This window comes from Anopheles coluzzii, chromosome 3 (genome assembly GCF_943734685.1).
Source record: "Anopheles coluzzii chromosome 3, AcolN3, whole genome shotgun sequence".
NCBI lineage: Eukaryota > Metazoa > Arthropoda > Insecta > Diptera > Culicidae > Anopheles > Anopheles coluzzii.
The window spans coordinates 29,402,661-29,416,579 of NC_064671.1; the positions used below are offsets into that span (position 1 = coordinate 29,402,661).

At 39.5% G+C, this 13,919-nt stretch overlaps 2 protein-coding genes across 3 annotated transcripts in view; one reads left to right on the top strand and one right to left on the bottom strand.

Annotated features, from left to right (window-relative positions):
• LOC120957536 (zwei Ig domain protein zig-8-like) overlaps positions 1-13,919 on the bottom strand; it is a 316,504-nt gene that overhangs the window by 63,523 nt on the left and 239,062 nt on the right. The window lies entirely within an intron of this gene.
• Positions 12,179-13,288, top strand: LOC125907553 (uncharacterized). The gene has a single exon (XM_049610623.1). The coding sequence runs from the start codon at positions 12,200-12,202 to the stop codon at positions 13,208-13,210; it is 1,011 nt and encodes a 336-aa protein (XP_049466580.1). The 5' UTR covers positions 12,179-12,199; the 3' UTR covers positions 13,211-13,288.

Consider the following 13,919-nt stretch of genomic DNA (forward strand, 5'->3'; position numbering starts at 1 on the left):
GAATGGCAAAGTCACACCAGCACGTGGATGCCTAATGTACTGACATCTTCATTGATTATTGTGGGTTTTAGGATAATATAGTTTTGTTAAAATATGTTGATTATTTTGCAAGATACACTAAATGTTTGTATATACATATCATATTCTCCAATAGATTTGAAACGCCAAGAAAACAATATAATATTGTAACCCATCAACTGTATTTACCTTACACAAGACAAACTTTTGATCAGATTTTCCAAACCACCTTCGAAACCAACAAAAGACTGCTTTACCACACGATTCCCGCACTGGTAGACTCATCCAGTTTGATAGTATGCGCCTAGGCCATCGGCGTTTCCGGCCATATTATGCAGACCACGAACCGTGAAAGCAACGATACGTTCGCAACTCTGAGAACGGCTTTGACTTCAGTGTAGCTAATTAAATTTGGTAATATCGCGTCAACATCATCCCTTTGAAATGCCTCGAGATTGTGCGCTAAGCCTCAACTGATGATAGACCGGTACAGGTTAAGGCGAGTTTAGTCATCAAGAAATACAATGAGAATGACTAACATACACATGATACGATCTTCACGCAGTTTACTCACCGGCACTATCGCAGCAAGCTTGAATTATTGAGTTGTAGACGATGTTAAAATTAATCTTTCGAATGGGTCGTGGTACTTTAATTGATGAGCGTATTGTCACGGTTGTCAGGCAGAGTGCTACAAGATGGTGTACTGAGAATAACTATAAGCCTTTGCGTAAGTAAACTGATTAACAATATCATGTTATCGCAAGAATGCATATAGGCTAAACCTTCCACAAATTACGAGAAACATTATATGGTTATTAATTTTCTTAGCATAATGTTGATACTATATAAACCACAAATTCGTTATCAATGCCAGAAAAACAACACATGTTTTTTTTTTTTAATAATGATGTTATATTTATTCGTTTCACCCAAACAGTTTTGTTTTCGCTCTTTATTCTGCTGTAAATGAATGTTGCTCAAAACTTAAAAACATAAAATAATAAAATATAATGATTCGTTATCGCCTAATTTCATCATTCATTGATGTGACCACTTATATGTTTCATATATCTTGCTTCACATGCTTGGGATCAATGACTACAAAATGGTACTATTTCTGTCCAATTAACATCATAACATTAGCAATTAACGTCAGCATGTATGAGATGAGTTCATAAAGCCCCTAGTGAAACATGCAGTGGATGTGCGTTGCGAAAATGAAATGCAAGTCCTTTTAATCAAGATGTTCATAATGATTGAGCTACAACTTTTCTGGGAACACACTTGTCCCATAATCAATCAGAATTAAACCTGACCTTAATGGATACATCCGTTTGTTAAATTCTCCCACTCTTCCATGCTGCTAAAGTCATAGAGTCATCTCATTTGCACAACCCCATGCCCAACGCGTAGCAGGGTTGTAAGCTACAGGTGACTGGCCTCACAATAAACAGAACACAAAATTGGCACATTTCTGTAACTGAATAATCTGATTTTTAACACACACCTGGCTATCACCTACCCTGGGGGGTCGGACTGTTTAAAAGCATTTTCTCGTCCACTCTGCATGAAATCCCTTTGCGGAAAGAACCCTGCCATGCTGTGAGCGATGGGATATTTTGTTTTTTTGTTGTTTTCCTTATCAACTCAATACCTCTCACTCGCTTCCAACCACCTCTTACATTCCACAAGACCGCACTACTAAAGGTAGATTTAGCAGCCATATCCATATACTTCAAGCTTTGACTCTTGTCTGAAGGTGTTGTGTAAAATATGATGCTAAAAAAACAGACCGCTACCAGCCAATCAAATCATACCTTCCGAGAAGTGCTCACTGGCCCCTGCATTGTGGGTGTTTGTAGCTGCAAAAAAAAAAACAGTTCAGGAGAATCAAAATTATCATGCTCCGATGGCAGGGCAGCAGCAATTGTGCACACGTGTACCTGTTAAGCAATTCAGATCGATGCAAATTAAGCTGACCTTCCAACCGGCTGGAACGAACTGAAGATGGGTTTAGTTGCTGAACGTTACGCTCTAGCTGATAATGCCTCGTACGAATGATTTTTCGCTAAACTCCAGTGAGCATTATGCTTTTATTTGATGTAATGTAGCTTGTTTAATTTGATGAGTACTTCATTTACAATTTCCCAATCCAGGACTTCTTTAATAAATTTTACCTTTTACTAGACGTAATTCAACGCACAGTGACATTCGGTAAAAGACATCAGCCTCACAGGGTTTTCGTCTTTTGTTACAACTCACTCACAAATGCGAATCACTCCTCCGCTGAGTAAAGCAGCTGATGCAAAGCTTTTTGGCAAATGTAACTTCTGCATGATTTGCTGACGCTTGAAAGTCCCGCATAATTACCTTCGCTTCGATAGCACTGGACCAGTTCTTTATGGCGTTTCTACCCATAACTTTGACTTGCTTGTACAATACGTAGCCATACATTTGTCTGATCGTAACCATACCAAAGATCGGATTGGTTCGATAGTAAATTGTGACTTTTTTACGATTCAGCTGATGTTGCAATTATTATGGTCGTCATAACCGCATCATAAACTATACGCAATGAAACGAGAACAATCCGGCTGAAGGCCATTTGGTTGCTTTCGCTAACAGTTGGAGTCAAGAAAATAGAAAAGCAGACGGGAAAGCTCATGTTGCTGAGTCAGTAAAAAATAATCCGTTTACTTGGATAAGGAGGCATATCATTCGTTTAGAAAGTACAAAAAAACTGAATAAAACAATACATTTTACATTCAATTGTAACAATGCCAATAATCATTCTTATCAACAGAATAACTGTAAATATCATCAAGTCATGTACATGTGCGTGTACATTATCCTCCCATCATGTGTGTACAGCATTCAAACTATGCCAAGCAAATTTTGTACATAAACAAACCACCTTATGAAATGATTCAATGATGCATGATCAAGCCCTCTCATTTGCATGCGAATTATCAAGTGCTTTTTGTTTCCTCGCCACGAAACAAACGGTCATAAACTGTGAAAAGAATATGGAAGAATATGCTATAAACCGGAATGCAACAATCACATGCTCGTTTGGTAGTGAACAAAAGCACCAACCGACCGCCCGTAAAGCAAACATTTTATTAAGCTTAACATATGACTGTGCTAAGGCGTTAGAGACCACGCTTTTGCCTGGACAGATCCTATCTTGGTGCTAGGAGTGCTTAATGAAAGATGAAATTGCAAATCCTTTACTCTGCCTCAGCCGCAATGCAAACACCGAATGCAAACAAGCGACGGCCCAACGGCACGGCTTAAGAAAAGATTCCATTCGCCTTCTACTCGCTCACCGGATTACCAATCAGCCATTAACGAGCAAACACTGGGAGGGAAATTCGTCTCGTGAAAGAAGAACAGGATTAAGAGACGAATATGCAAAAGACAACCAAAATAGAGGGCTTTGACAAACATATTTGCTTTCAGTGTATAACCAATACATTTGCTTTATATAAAAAAATGAAAACTCTTTTGTGTATTTCGTTGAAACGCAAAAAATTTTGACAAACCTTTGGAATTCTTTTCAAGAAATATCACAACCTTTCGGAAATTACACTATCTCTTTTACAATTGGTAAGAAATGTGTATGTGTTTGTCTATTTGCTATACATTAACAATCTGAAACCACATGCAAACCTGAGCTGAACCTTCTTTCAGAAAATCGATTGAAGGTTCGTGCTTTCTATTCCGATTCTAAACTCTTTTCCGATCCTTTCAGTTTGAGGAGTGACAGGGAAGCAGGATGAAATGTTCTGCTAAAAAGTCTGCCTGAACTTTTCTTTTCCTGTTCTATTTCCTGCCATCTTGAAGCACCAGGTTACAGCTACAAATGGCTTCGCAAACCGCAAACTGCACCCGAAGACACGGAAAACGACCCTGACGCTATCTGATTGCATATGCTCCAGTTCCGGTTGCTCAGTCGGCTCATCGATTTTGGCTTCCATGCGTCGTCACTGCAAACATTCACTGGGATGGAGCAAGCACAAGTTTTGCTCACTTGCATATAGATTCACACACAAACAGTGCCCTAGGTGCCCTATAGTAAGTAGCATTTAACTTTGTTTGCTTTTATAGTTGTCTTTTGGCCCTGTGGCTTAGGTAGGTTTGAAGATTCTGTTCTTTTTAAACTCATTCCAAAAGAAAAAGACACTCTTAAAATACCATGAAAGTTTTTTTTTTTATTTTAAATATATATAACATTAAATTGAAGTTTCGGAGCTTTTATGCCCTAGTCAAAGCTCCCGGTGGCACAACATTCACCAAATACATCAAAGACCCGGTTTTTCTTTTTATTTCTCACGGAGGATGACTGCTACGGTACAAAAGCTACGGTTTCAACAGCAACATGGTCGTATAAAGCGGTTTGAAGTGTATCAATATTGACTATCAGTACGGCACACCATATCAACGGAATATGATCGTGAAATTTGTTTGAGTTGCGTTGTGTCATTTTAAAAGGATGTCCCCTCAAGCACATACACCATTCACCTGTTTGTCAATTTTCCTCATGAATGAAGCTCTAATGTAACCTAATATAAAGGTGATAGCAGATAGGACAACAATGAGTCTATATTTCTTATTTTATGATCAGCTTTTGGTGTCGTTTGATGGAAATGATGTAGTTTATTGCTGCTGATTGTTGAGCAAGTAACTCGTCACAATCAACACACAATTCCTTGTTAGGCTTAAAGCCAAACCATTGCGTCTCAAGTAAATATCTTCTCAATCCCCACACGAGTGCCTCTCGAGCACGCAGTTTACGGATACAGAATAAACCGACCCACTATTAGCCAACGATGATGATTTCCACCACAATACGAGCCAAAGGCTACAGTATGAGCAAATGTGCTCGCTGGGATCATAAATCTAGCGGTGCAGCACTTAGATCAATGATCTTTGCCAGCCGTAGGCCGTTTAATGATAAATCTCTTCACAGAACGTTCGTCACTGCTCTCCGCACAGATAGAGTGTCGATGTCTTAAAGCGTGTTTACCGTCGCGTCAAAGTCCCATCGATTGTTGCGGCTGTTAGCGTTCAGCAAAAAAATTCGAACGTTTGAATGGGTTCAAAAATGGTTAATGTCGTTCACTAGCTAACACTACACGGTTATACCCTTGCAACTCCTAACAATATGGATCAGCTTAATGGCTGTTCAAGTGAATCGATCAGAGTGTGTGTATGTTTCTTGTTTGTTGCCACAATGTTTTCGATGGAATTGACAAAAGAAAAATCAACCCAATATACGAGCGGATTAAAAAAAAAGCAAACACAACACCACTGCTCTCTTCGCCTGAAGGGAAATCGGAATTCTGTGGAAGCAGTTCACCTTGACAATCCGCTGTGTGCATGACTTCTAAGCTTTGAGTAAACAGACCCATACAGTAGACAGACCCATGCAGTAGACAGACCCATGGAAAGATTCAAAACCATGTTGTTGGCTTTCTGGTTTCTTGTGGAAAATATGGTTCACCTTATTTTCTTCCTTCCCAGTATTTCCTTGTTTGTTCTGCAAAACGGAAAACCATAACCTATTTTGATAGTTATAAAAAACAAGAGAAAAAAACATGCCCCGAAATTCTAAACGCAATAGTATTTGCAATAAAACGTCTCCGAAAATCATTTAAAAACAACTGACAGCTTGCACTTCTTAGTGACCTAAAAATTAAGCGTGTGTAGCTACATACTTTTTCATTTGTCATAGCTCCAACGACGCTTTCGAGCCATTGTACCAGAATTAGTTTCTAATAGTTTGGGTGTTCGATAATGACATATATTGCAACCAACTGGCAGGCAGTTGTCTGCCAAACTAATGTCCACTTCTTTAACGCTGGCTACCACATAGAAGCAGTACAGAGTGGTTTAGAAATAGAGGATTTATTGAATGGCTTGCTTCCGTCGGTCAATTAATAATGTTTATGTGTTTCTAAATTGCTGGAGGTCATTCATTGATAGACTTCCCAGCAGCACGAGATTGTGATATTTATCATGGATTTATCAGTATTTTTGACAGAAGGAGGAATTCTTTACTTAAAGACCTGTTCATTGAGAAATAATTATCATTGATGTACATGTTATAAATATTTATTTGTGCTCATAAACCAATAGGCATGTGGTTCCTAAAATATGCAATGATATCAAACAACAAATTTGTCGCCATTTGTCATTCAAGATATTGAAAGCTTAAATTTTAACACTGTAGCCTACTAAACTCAAACAAAAAACAGTTACGGGGAAGCGTTGAGCGGGGTTATGAAACAATTCTACTTTTTCTCATCTTCTTTTTATTGTATAGATTTCAGCTCCCACATATTTCCTGTTTTTTCTCCTGGTGTATGCAACAGTGCGTAGTAATTGCCCATCGATCCAAGCGGTAGGAAAGCGATTCGGCTACAAATCAGCTTAAATGAGCTTATTCCCCCACACACATGCACTGCATAATTTACCCTTCACACAGAGCATCGCCATCAACCATCCCGACCAGCCTGGGCACTTGGCAGGAAGTTTTTCGAAAAATCACTGAATCATAGGTGAGCGATAGAGTCTATCTAGATGTGGTCCCAGCAGAACGTGTCGGTCGGTTGAAGCACCTCAACAAATCATATGTGATGTATTTAGGTAGATGAAATGTGCCGCCACCTCTCGAGGGTATGAATTATTTTGGGAACGTGAATTATTCACCAACAAGATCCCGTCCTGGCGATAGAGAAGCAAACATTATGCGACTACTGATTACTGGCAGTAAAATTTGAGCTGCATTCCAGTCTGGTTAGAATCACTGTCTTCGAAATATGTTAATGAAAATGCTGATAACTATAAGTCAGGTTGAGCAAACTGTGACTTTAATACCTTCCAAAACATTCATATAAATGCTCTAACTCAGATCAGCTTTAATGAGCACTCACGTTTTGTTCCATTCCTTGCTATCTCATGAATTCTAAGAAGAGCATTCAAAGCAAATCAGAACGGTGGAGCTTTTCGGCAAATGACAAATTAAAATCATCATCACCCTTGAAGTACTTTTATCGTCTAAAGTTTATCCTTCAAAATGGATAACTTTAATTCAAATGAAAAATCAAAACGATTCTTAATCAAAGAATAACTAGTTTCCAGAAAAACCGGGTGCTAATCACTGGCTGTCCTTGCATCTCGTGTAGGGAACCGACATTCCACTCCTTCAAACTATGAGCTTGGCTCATCTTCCGGCCCTGATTTCATTTTGTAGCCACCTCGTTCATTCCACCTGCCTTATGAATAAGATTTCATCAGTCCGGCTTCCTGTTTGACCACGACCACACGAACACAGCACAAACGCATTCGATATTCACAGCATGTACACAGCGATGTGTATAATTTTGCTGAAAAAACAAAAGTCACTCATGATGCTGGGCTGGAATGGAATTCTTCGACCAGTCTTACCAGTATGCACATGTCCAGCCTAAGCTCGCTTGAGTTCATCGAACAGACAGTCCATTTTTGCCTTCGGTATACGAGCCTACAGAATCCGATCTGGCTGGTAATATTATTCCTCTCGTGTGAGCTTCCATGTGAGAGCATCATTTTGGGGTTTTCTTTGAATTGCTGGTCAATTTTGTTGCCGGTAAAGTTGGTCTGTATTGCGGAACTATGGGAGCACCTTCCTGGTTGACATGGAAAGTTTCAAAGTGAAGGTAATTTTTTCCAATTGCAATTAAGAAAGTTTGAATGAAAATTTTACTCTGCTTGAGGTGTCAGGATAATGAGGTTTAGTTGAAACCAAAATGAACTGTAAACTACATCAATCTTGTCCATTAAGCTTCAAGAATCGAAACCACAAGTGCAGTAAGCTCGACCATCATAAACGAACTTTGATTTTAATGCACAACACGTTCTTTTACTCTTTCGACGAACCCCGGAAGGCAACGTCTGGACTGCTCCATGTGCTGTTCGCTAGGAGCAAAATACACCAAATGATATTGACCTAGTAGTGGTAACCCCAATCAGCATCAACTTGAAGCTAAGACCACAATGATGTAAGATTTTTGATGCATTTTTTCAACTAGCGAGGGAAATATGGTGACATATTTGATGTGTTCCATGCAAGGTGAGCTGAATAAACCAATCTTGCATAACATTAAATGAAACAATTCAATATTTTCGATTCGAACTAGCATACTTCAACGTTAAAGTTCTTGCAAATTAAAATTCATCACTTGCACTTCATCATATACCTGATGATAGATCACGTTCGGAAATGGATCAAACAGTGCATTGAAATGCAGTTTTGTAATTACATCTAACACTCAACGTTCCAAGAGTATCAAAAAGTTCTTTTCTTGCACACAAAAAGCATCGCTCAGGCAGGGATAGCAGAATGAAACAAAATAGTAAAATCTCTTTAATGTACACGACACTTGATTTTCTCAAAACGTCGATTTAATTTGATTTGATTTAGTTAAAAAGGATGGAAAAATAGGTATGGAATAACTATGCAAAAACAAACAACGAATCTGTTTAACTATGTAAAGCTCAATTTCCCAATAGTTTCAGCAATTGTTAAGCAGAGTTGTTCGACACTGTTTCACATGGATCGAAATCATCCAAACATTATCGCCCGCAGTGTACGTTGTCAGTAGAACAAGCCAAATTCAAATTATGCATCACACGCGCAATTAACGATAATGCTGGATGGTGTCCAAATGTAGTGCAACCTTAAACTCCCTTTTGGTGCTTAAATGGAGATTAATGTATTGCAGTGGTGGTATATTTCCGTGGTACAATAGAGCAACTAGCCTCCAGAATCCCTAACGGCAAATGATCAACGATAAATATCCCCTTTAAGAGCTGCTTGTCAGTCTCATAAACAACACATCAGCTTGAAAGGCATTCGTATCAAAAATAATACTATAAAAAAAAGAATCGTGACGCACAAAAGCAATCCGCTCCAGCTCTACCAGCTCACGGCACAATCCGGCAACAGAATGCGAGAACGGCCAATTTATTCCGCCAACTGTCCAAAATAATTTCACTCCTGACACATCAACCACGAAGCAGCCTACGCCAGATGTCCTTTTTTTCATTTTCTTGCCATGCAATACCTTGTTCAGCTGGTCAACAAAATAACATACCAACCATTTAGCATTTTAAAGAATATGACACTTAAAAAAGAGTGCGAAGTCTACATGTTGCTTGAGCACCCTCCCTAAAACATTTCCACTTTGCACCCAATGTCGTCTCTATTAAATAACAAATCCAACGACCTTAAATCTCTCTTGCTTTTCTCTAGGTTTAACTTTGAAATAAGGATTTTTCTGATCTTTTTCTATAAACGAATATTTTCGTTGTGAAATTCCTTTTCTCGCTCGTGTTGCTTCGAACCGAGCATGAATTGGCCGACATTGTGAAGCATGCCGCTGTCATCAGAACTGCGCTACACAATAATCTGTGGCCATTCATCTTTCTCCAATAGCTTAGAGCATGGAACGAAAACAACGATGGATCAAATGGTTATTTGTATGAGTGTGTCTGTGTGTCTCATGATTAGCGTCATTTATGGTAGGAAGAATCTTCAAGGTTCCGTCTAGGGCACAACGTCTACAGCCAGTGTCAAAACATAAAAAAACATAGCTTAATTTTACTTCCGGGATTGCTTAATGTGTTTCATTAGTAAAAGAACATTAACCCAGTAGACGTTCTTTTATTTTGAGTAGATCGATTTTCTCCTGACTAAATACATTCCAATCGCAACGCGTGCTCCAATTTGGGGGTCAACTAGTTCTCTACTGCACAATTTGACTTCTCCTTGAAATAAACGAAAGTTGCAAGCACGGTTAGACTAACGAAGTGCATTGGGTACGAGAAACGGTTTTTGATCTTTCGGTTTTGAGCTCAACGAACTGTCGTTTTAGCCTATCAACTCCCAGAAGACCGGGGAAAACGGTACCATATTATCAAAAGCTCTAGTATTTCTACCTGCCGATACCAACGTTCAATATCCACTTCCTTGGCACAGTGTTGGCTTCTTTTGGTCAATTCCATTGTGCCTTGTAAATCACAAATTCCCAAGCGAATAAGTGGGCAAGAAAAATAATGCTATGAAAAAGGATCTTCCAAAGGCAGCGCACAGATTGCTTTTTCGCTAAAGAACGGCCACCGATGGACGCAAGCCGAGAAATTCATTCACACCAATCTTCATTTCCTACTGACCTGTTTCGATTGCGGAGTTTTTTTTTGCTTCATTCTACGCTTCCAAACAATTCCACTATCTTTTTAGCACACACACTCAGACAAACTCGCACAAACACCGGCTGGAAAGAAACTATTTGCTTCGAATCGTTCTTACCGCAATGCATCATGGCCAGCTGGGCTTGGTAAGCTTTGTTTGCGTTTCCTGGCAGCTGTCCGATGCCATTCGGGTGTGAGTGTGTCTCGTTCACTACACTCCTTCCTTCTCTTCGTCTGAACCATCCATTCCTCTGGTCCTCTGCCCAATCAAACAACTTCAATGTCGATTTCGATTGAGTCTATCCTTCCAAAACATTGAAAATGTGTTCCTCAAACCGATTGCACCAAGTCGATCCAGTAGAAGAAGAATCAGCTAGTGGCAGGTGCTCGTTATTGTTGAGGATTTGTGGTCAATAAGCAGCTATGCAGCAGGGAAGGAATCTGCTTTCGTACCCGTTGCACTGATTGCTTTGTGGACAACTTTGTGGATGACACAGTTGGGGAATGCAATTACAGAGTGCACTATTTGCATTCCTACTGAAGTAAATTGCATGACGGTTCCAGGCCATTCTGCACCTGTTGCCGGTGGAGGTAAAGTTTGGGTAAACTTGGGTGAAACTTAAACAAAAATTATTTTTTTCTTACAAAGTTAACGCAATCGTTGTGTTGGACAAGTGAGCTTTAACATGAATGTATCTATTTTGCTGACATAAAGGTAACTTCCAGCATCCGGACAAACACACGCACTCATACACAGATTTTCCTCCATTATATATTCATCTTTCAACATCAGAACCAGCACTGTACGCAAAGTATATGCAAATTCACTGCTACTGCAGAACGATTAGGTCAGTTTGTGACAGCAAAACCACATGGAAAGGAAAGAAAGAACCTTCAACGCTCCACACAGCTCCATCATACAGGGTAAATTGAGTTCCAGTTGCTGTAATTGCCGGATCATGGTGGGTTATGTCTGATGCATGTTGGACATTAATAATCCTACTAGAACATTTGATTTTACATTTTACAGTTTGTTAACACTTCCTGAACGTTTTACAATCTTAAATAATGAAGTAATTCGAAAAGCCATTAAAGTTTTTTATTTAATAGTCTTGAATTTAATGTATTAAAAATAAAATTCGTGAAAACCAATTGCCTTTACAACGTTTACTTTAGGAATTCTCATGCTATAAAACCCAAATATCAGAAAAAGACCATAATTATACTGATACAGATAGACTGTTTTGTGTAAGCAAAAGCAGTTACACAATTGCACCGAAAGCGGTGTAACAAAGGTTCAGCTGTGGAATAAATTTTAATTTTCAATTTCCTTCAATCCATCCACTATTACTAACCGAGTGCACATCCTTTTCTCTCCTTGTTTGGATGACGAAGTAAAAAAGTGGTAACAATTGTGGTTATTTGAATAATGCAGCTTCGGTTGAAGGTGAAACCGAAAAAATAAACCACCGGGAACATATTTTCTAACACCCAACCTGGCTACGAAAAGGAAGCAAATAAAAATAAAAATAGTACAGCATATAAACGGGTCAAAAACAACGACTATTTGTCTTTCAAGCAAGAATCTCAAACACTCGACAAAACATGAATAATGTATGGAACACTGAACAAGCTGCTGAATAAATTTGTTATAAATCGAATAGAATAATGTGATTTGAAATGGTTTGTTTCTAGGATTTGTAAAACATTGTTTATGGCTTTTTTCGACATTCAGCATTCAGCACATTGCTTGTTTCAAACTATTATAGCCTTATCTGTTCATGAAATGGTCTTTTGAATTGATTTTATGCCCAGAAAAACTATGCACGGCACAGAAACCCGAACTAAACTTTCAATAAACCTTAGTTTCAATAAACCTGATATCAGATGGGAGCTGACTAATACATCAGAAGCCACCGATTGCTCTTCATGTTATTCTGTCATGCATTATGCACCTTTATGCAATTCCGTGGCTAATACCGATTTCGTTGATGGGTTGCATAGTACCGGATTATTTCAGTTGAGTGGTATTGCAAATCAATCTGGGCGTCAATTGGATCTGGTCTTCGCAAACCTTGCCGCAACCAATATTTTGTGCGACTCAATCACACCTCTGCACTCTGTGAATGGTACTTCGGCTCTAGAGAACTTCCTCCCATACGTAACACACTGTAGTATTCCACTTCTCAGTGAGGACTTTCATCATCCTTCATTGGATATAATGATTTATTATCCCGTACAACTATCCCACACCACCAACAGTCACACTCGCAGTACAGTCTATAGAAATTTCTTCAAAACGAATGTGGAACGTATGAATGCCCTTATTGTGTCGTTTGACCGCAATTTTGACTGCTCCAACTTTTCCACTATCGACGAAGCCACCGATTGCTTTAGCGTTTTTATGCGCTCAGCGATTAATTCCTGCGTTCCTGTTGCTCAACGAAAGTCTGGCCCCGATTGGTCTAATGCATCTTTAAGACGGTTGAAAAAAATAAAATCAAAAGCCTACGCGGATTACAGTAGAACGAGATCATCGCTGCATAGGAGAATTTTTTTCGATGCACTGAACAATTATCGTCGACATAATCGTGTGCTCTACCGCTCCTTCATTCGCCGTACTGAAAGGCAGCTGTTTTCTAAGCCGACACGGTTCTGGAGCTTCTGGAACAAACGGCGCAATATAAGTAGTATCCCTCCGTCAATGAGCTACAATGGCCAAACTAGTATCGATAAATCCGATATTTGCAACACTTTCGCCAATTGTTTCGTTGATGCATTCACCCTTCCTGTTCACAACCCTAACACACTAGCAGAGGCCACTCGCAATACTCCATCGGATGCTATCGATTTTATTATACCCACAATTGACGAAGCATTAGTTGCGCGCACACTCAACGATATAAAACCATCTACATCATCTGGACCTGACAATATTCCCGCATACATCTGACAATATTCCCGCACTGCCGTCAATCACTCGCACCCATTCTTGCCAAAATATTTAATGATTCCCTTATGCGTGGCACGTATCCTGAGTCCTGGAAACACGCGCGAATGATTCCTATCCATAAAAAAGGCAGTCGACTTCATGCTAGTAATTATCGTGACATTGTTTCCCTATGCGCTTGTGCAAAGGTGTTTGAGCTCATTCTATACAATCCGCTACTCACAGCAGCTCAAAACTATATGAGCCCTAGTCAGCACGGATTTCTCCTAAGGAGATCTTCCACCACAAATCTTGCTGAATTTGTTAGTTACTGCTTCGACAACATGAATCGTGGTACTCAAGTTGATGCAGTATATATCGACTTCAGGGCTGCGTTCGATAGTATCTCTCATGATATTCTACTCTCGAAGCTAAAAAAACTCGGTTTCCTCGACTGGCACATCACCTGGCTGCGTTCTTATTTAACTGGTCGTTCGTACTACATAAGCATAGGATCTCATCGTTCTCACTCCTTCACCAGCTCCTCCGGTGTGCCTCAAGGGAGTAATTTGGGACCGCTACTCTTCCTCATCTATATAAATGATCTATCTTTCGTTTTACCGCCAGGCCAACACCTAATGTACGCCGACGATGTAAAAATATTCGCTCCAGTTAGAAACGACAGTGACTGTGTACGCCTTCAAACGATCCTTGAGAATGGGGATAGCTGGTG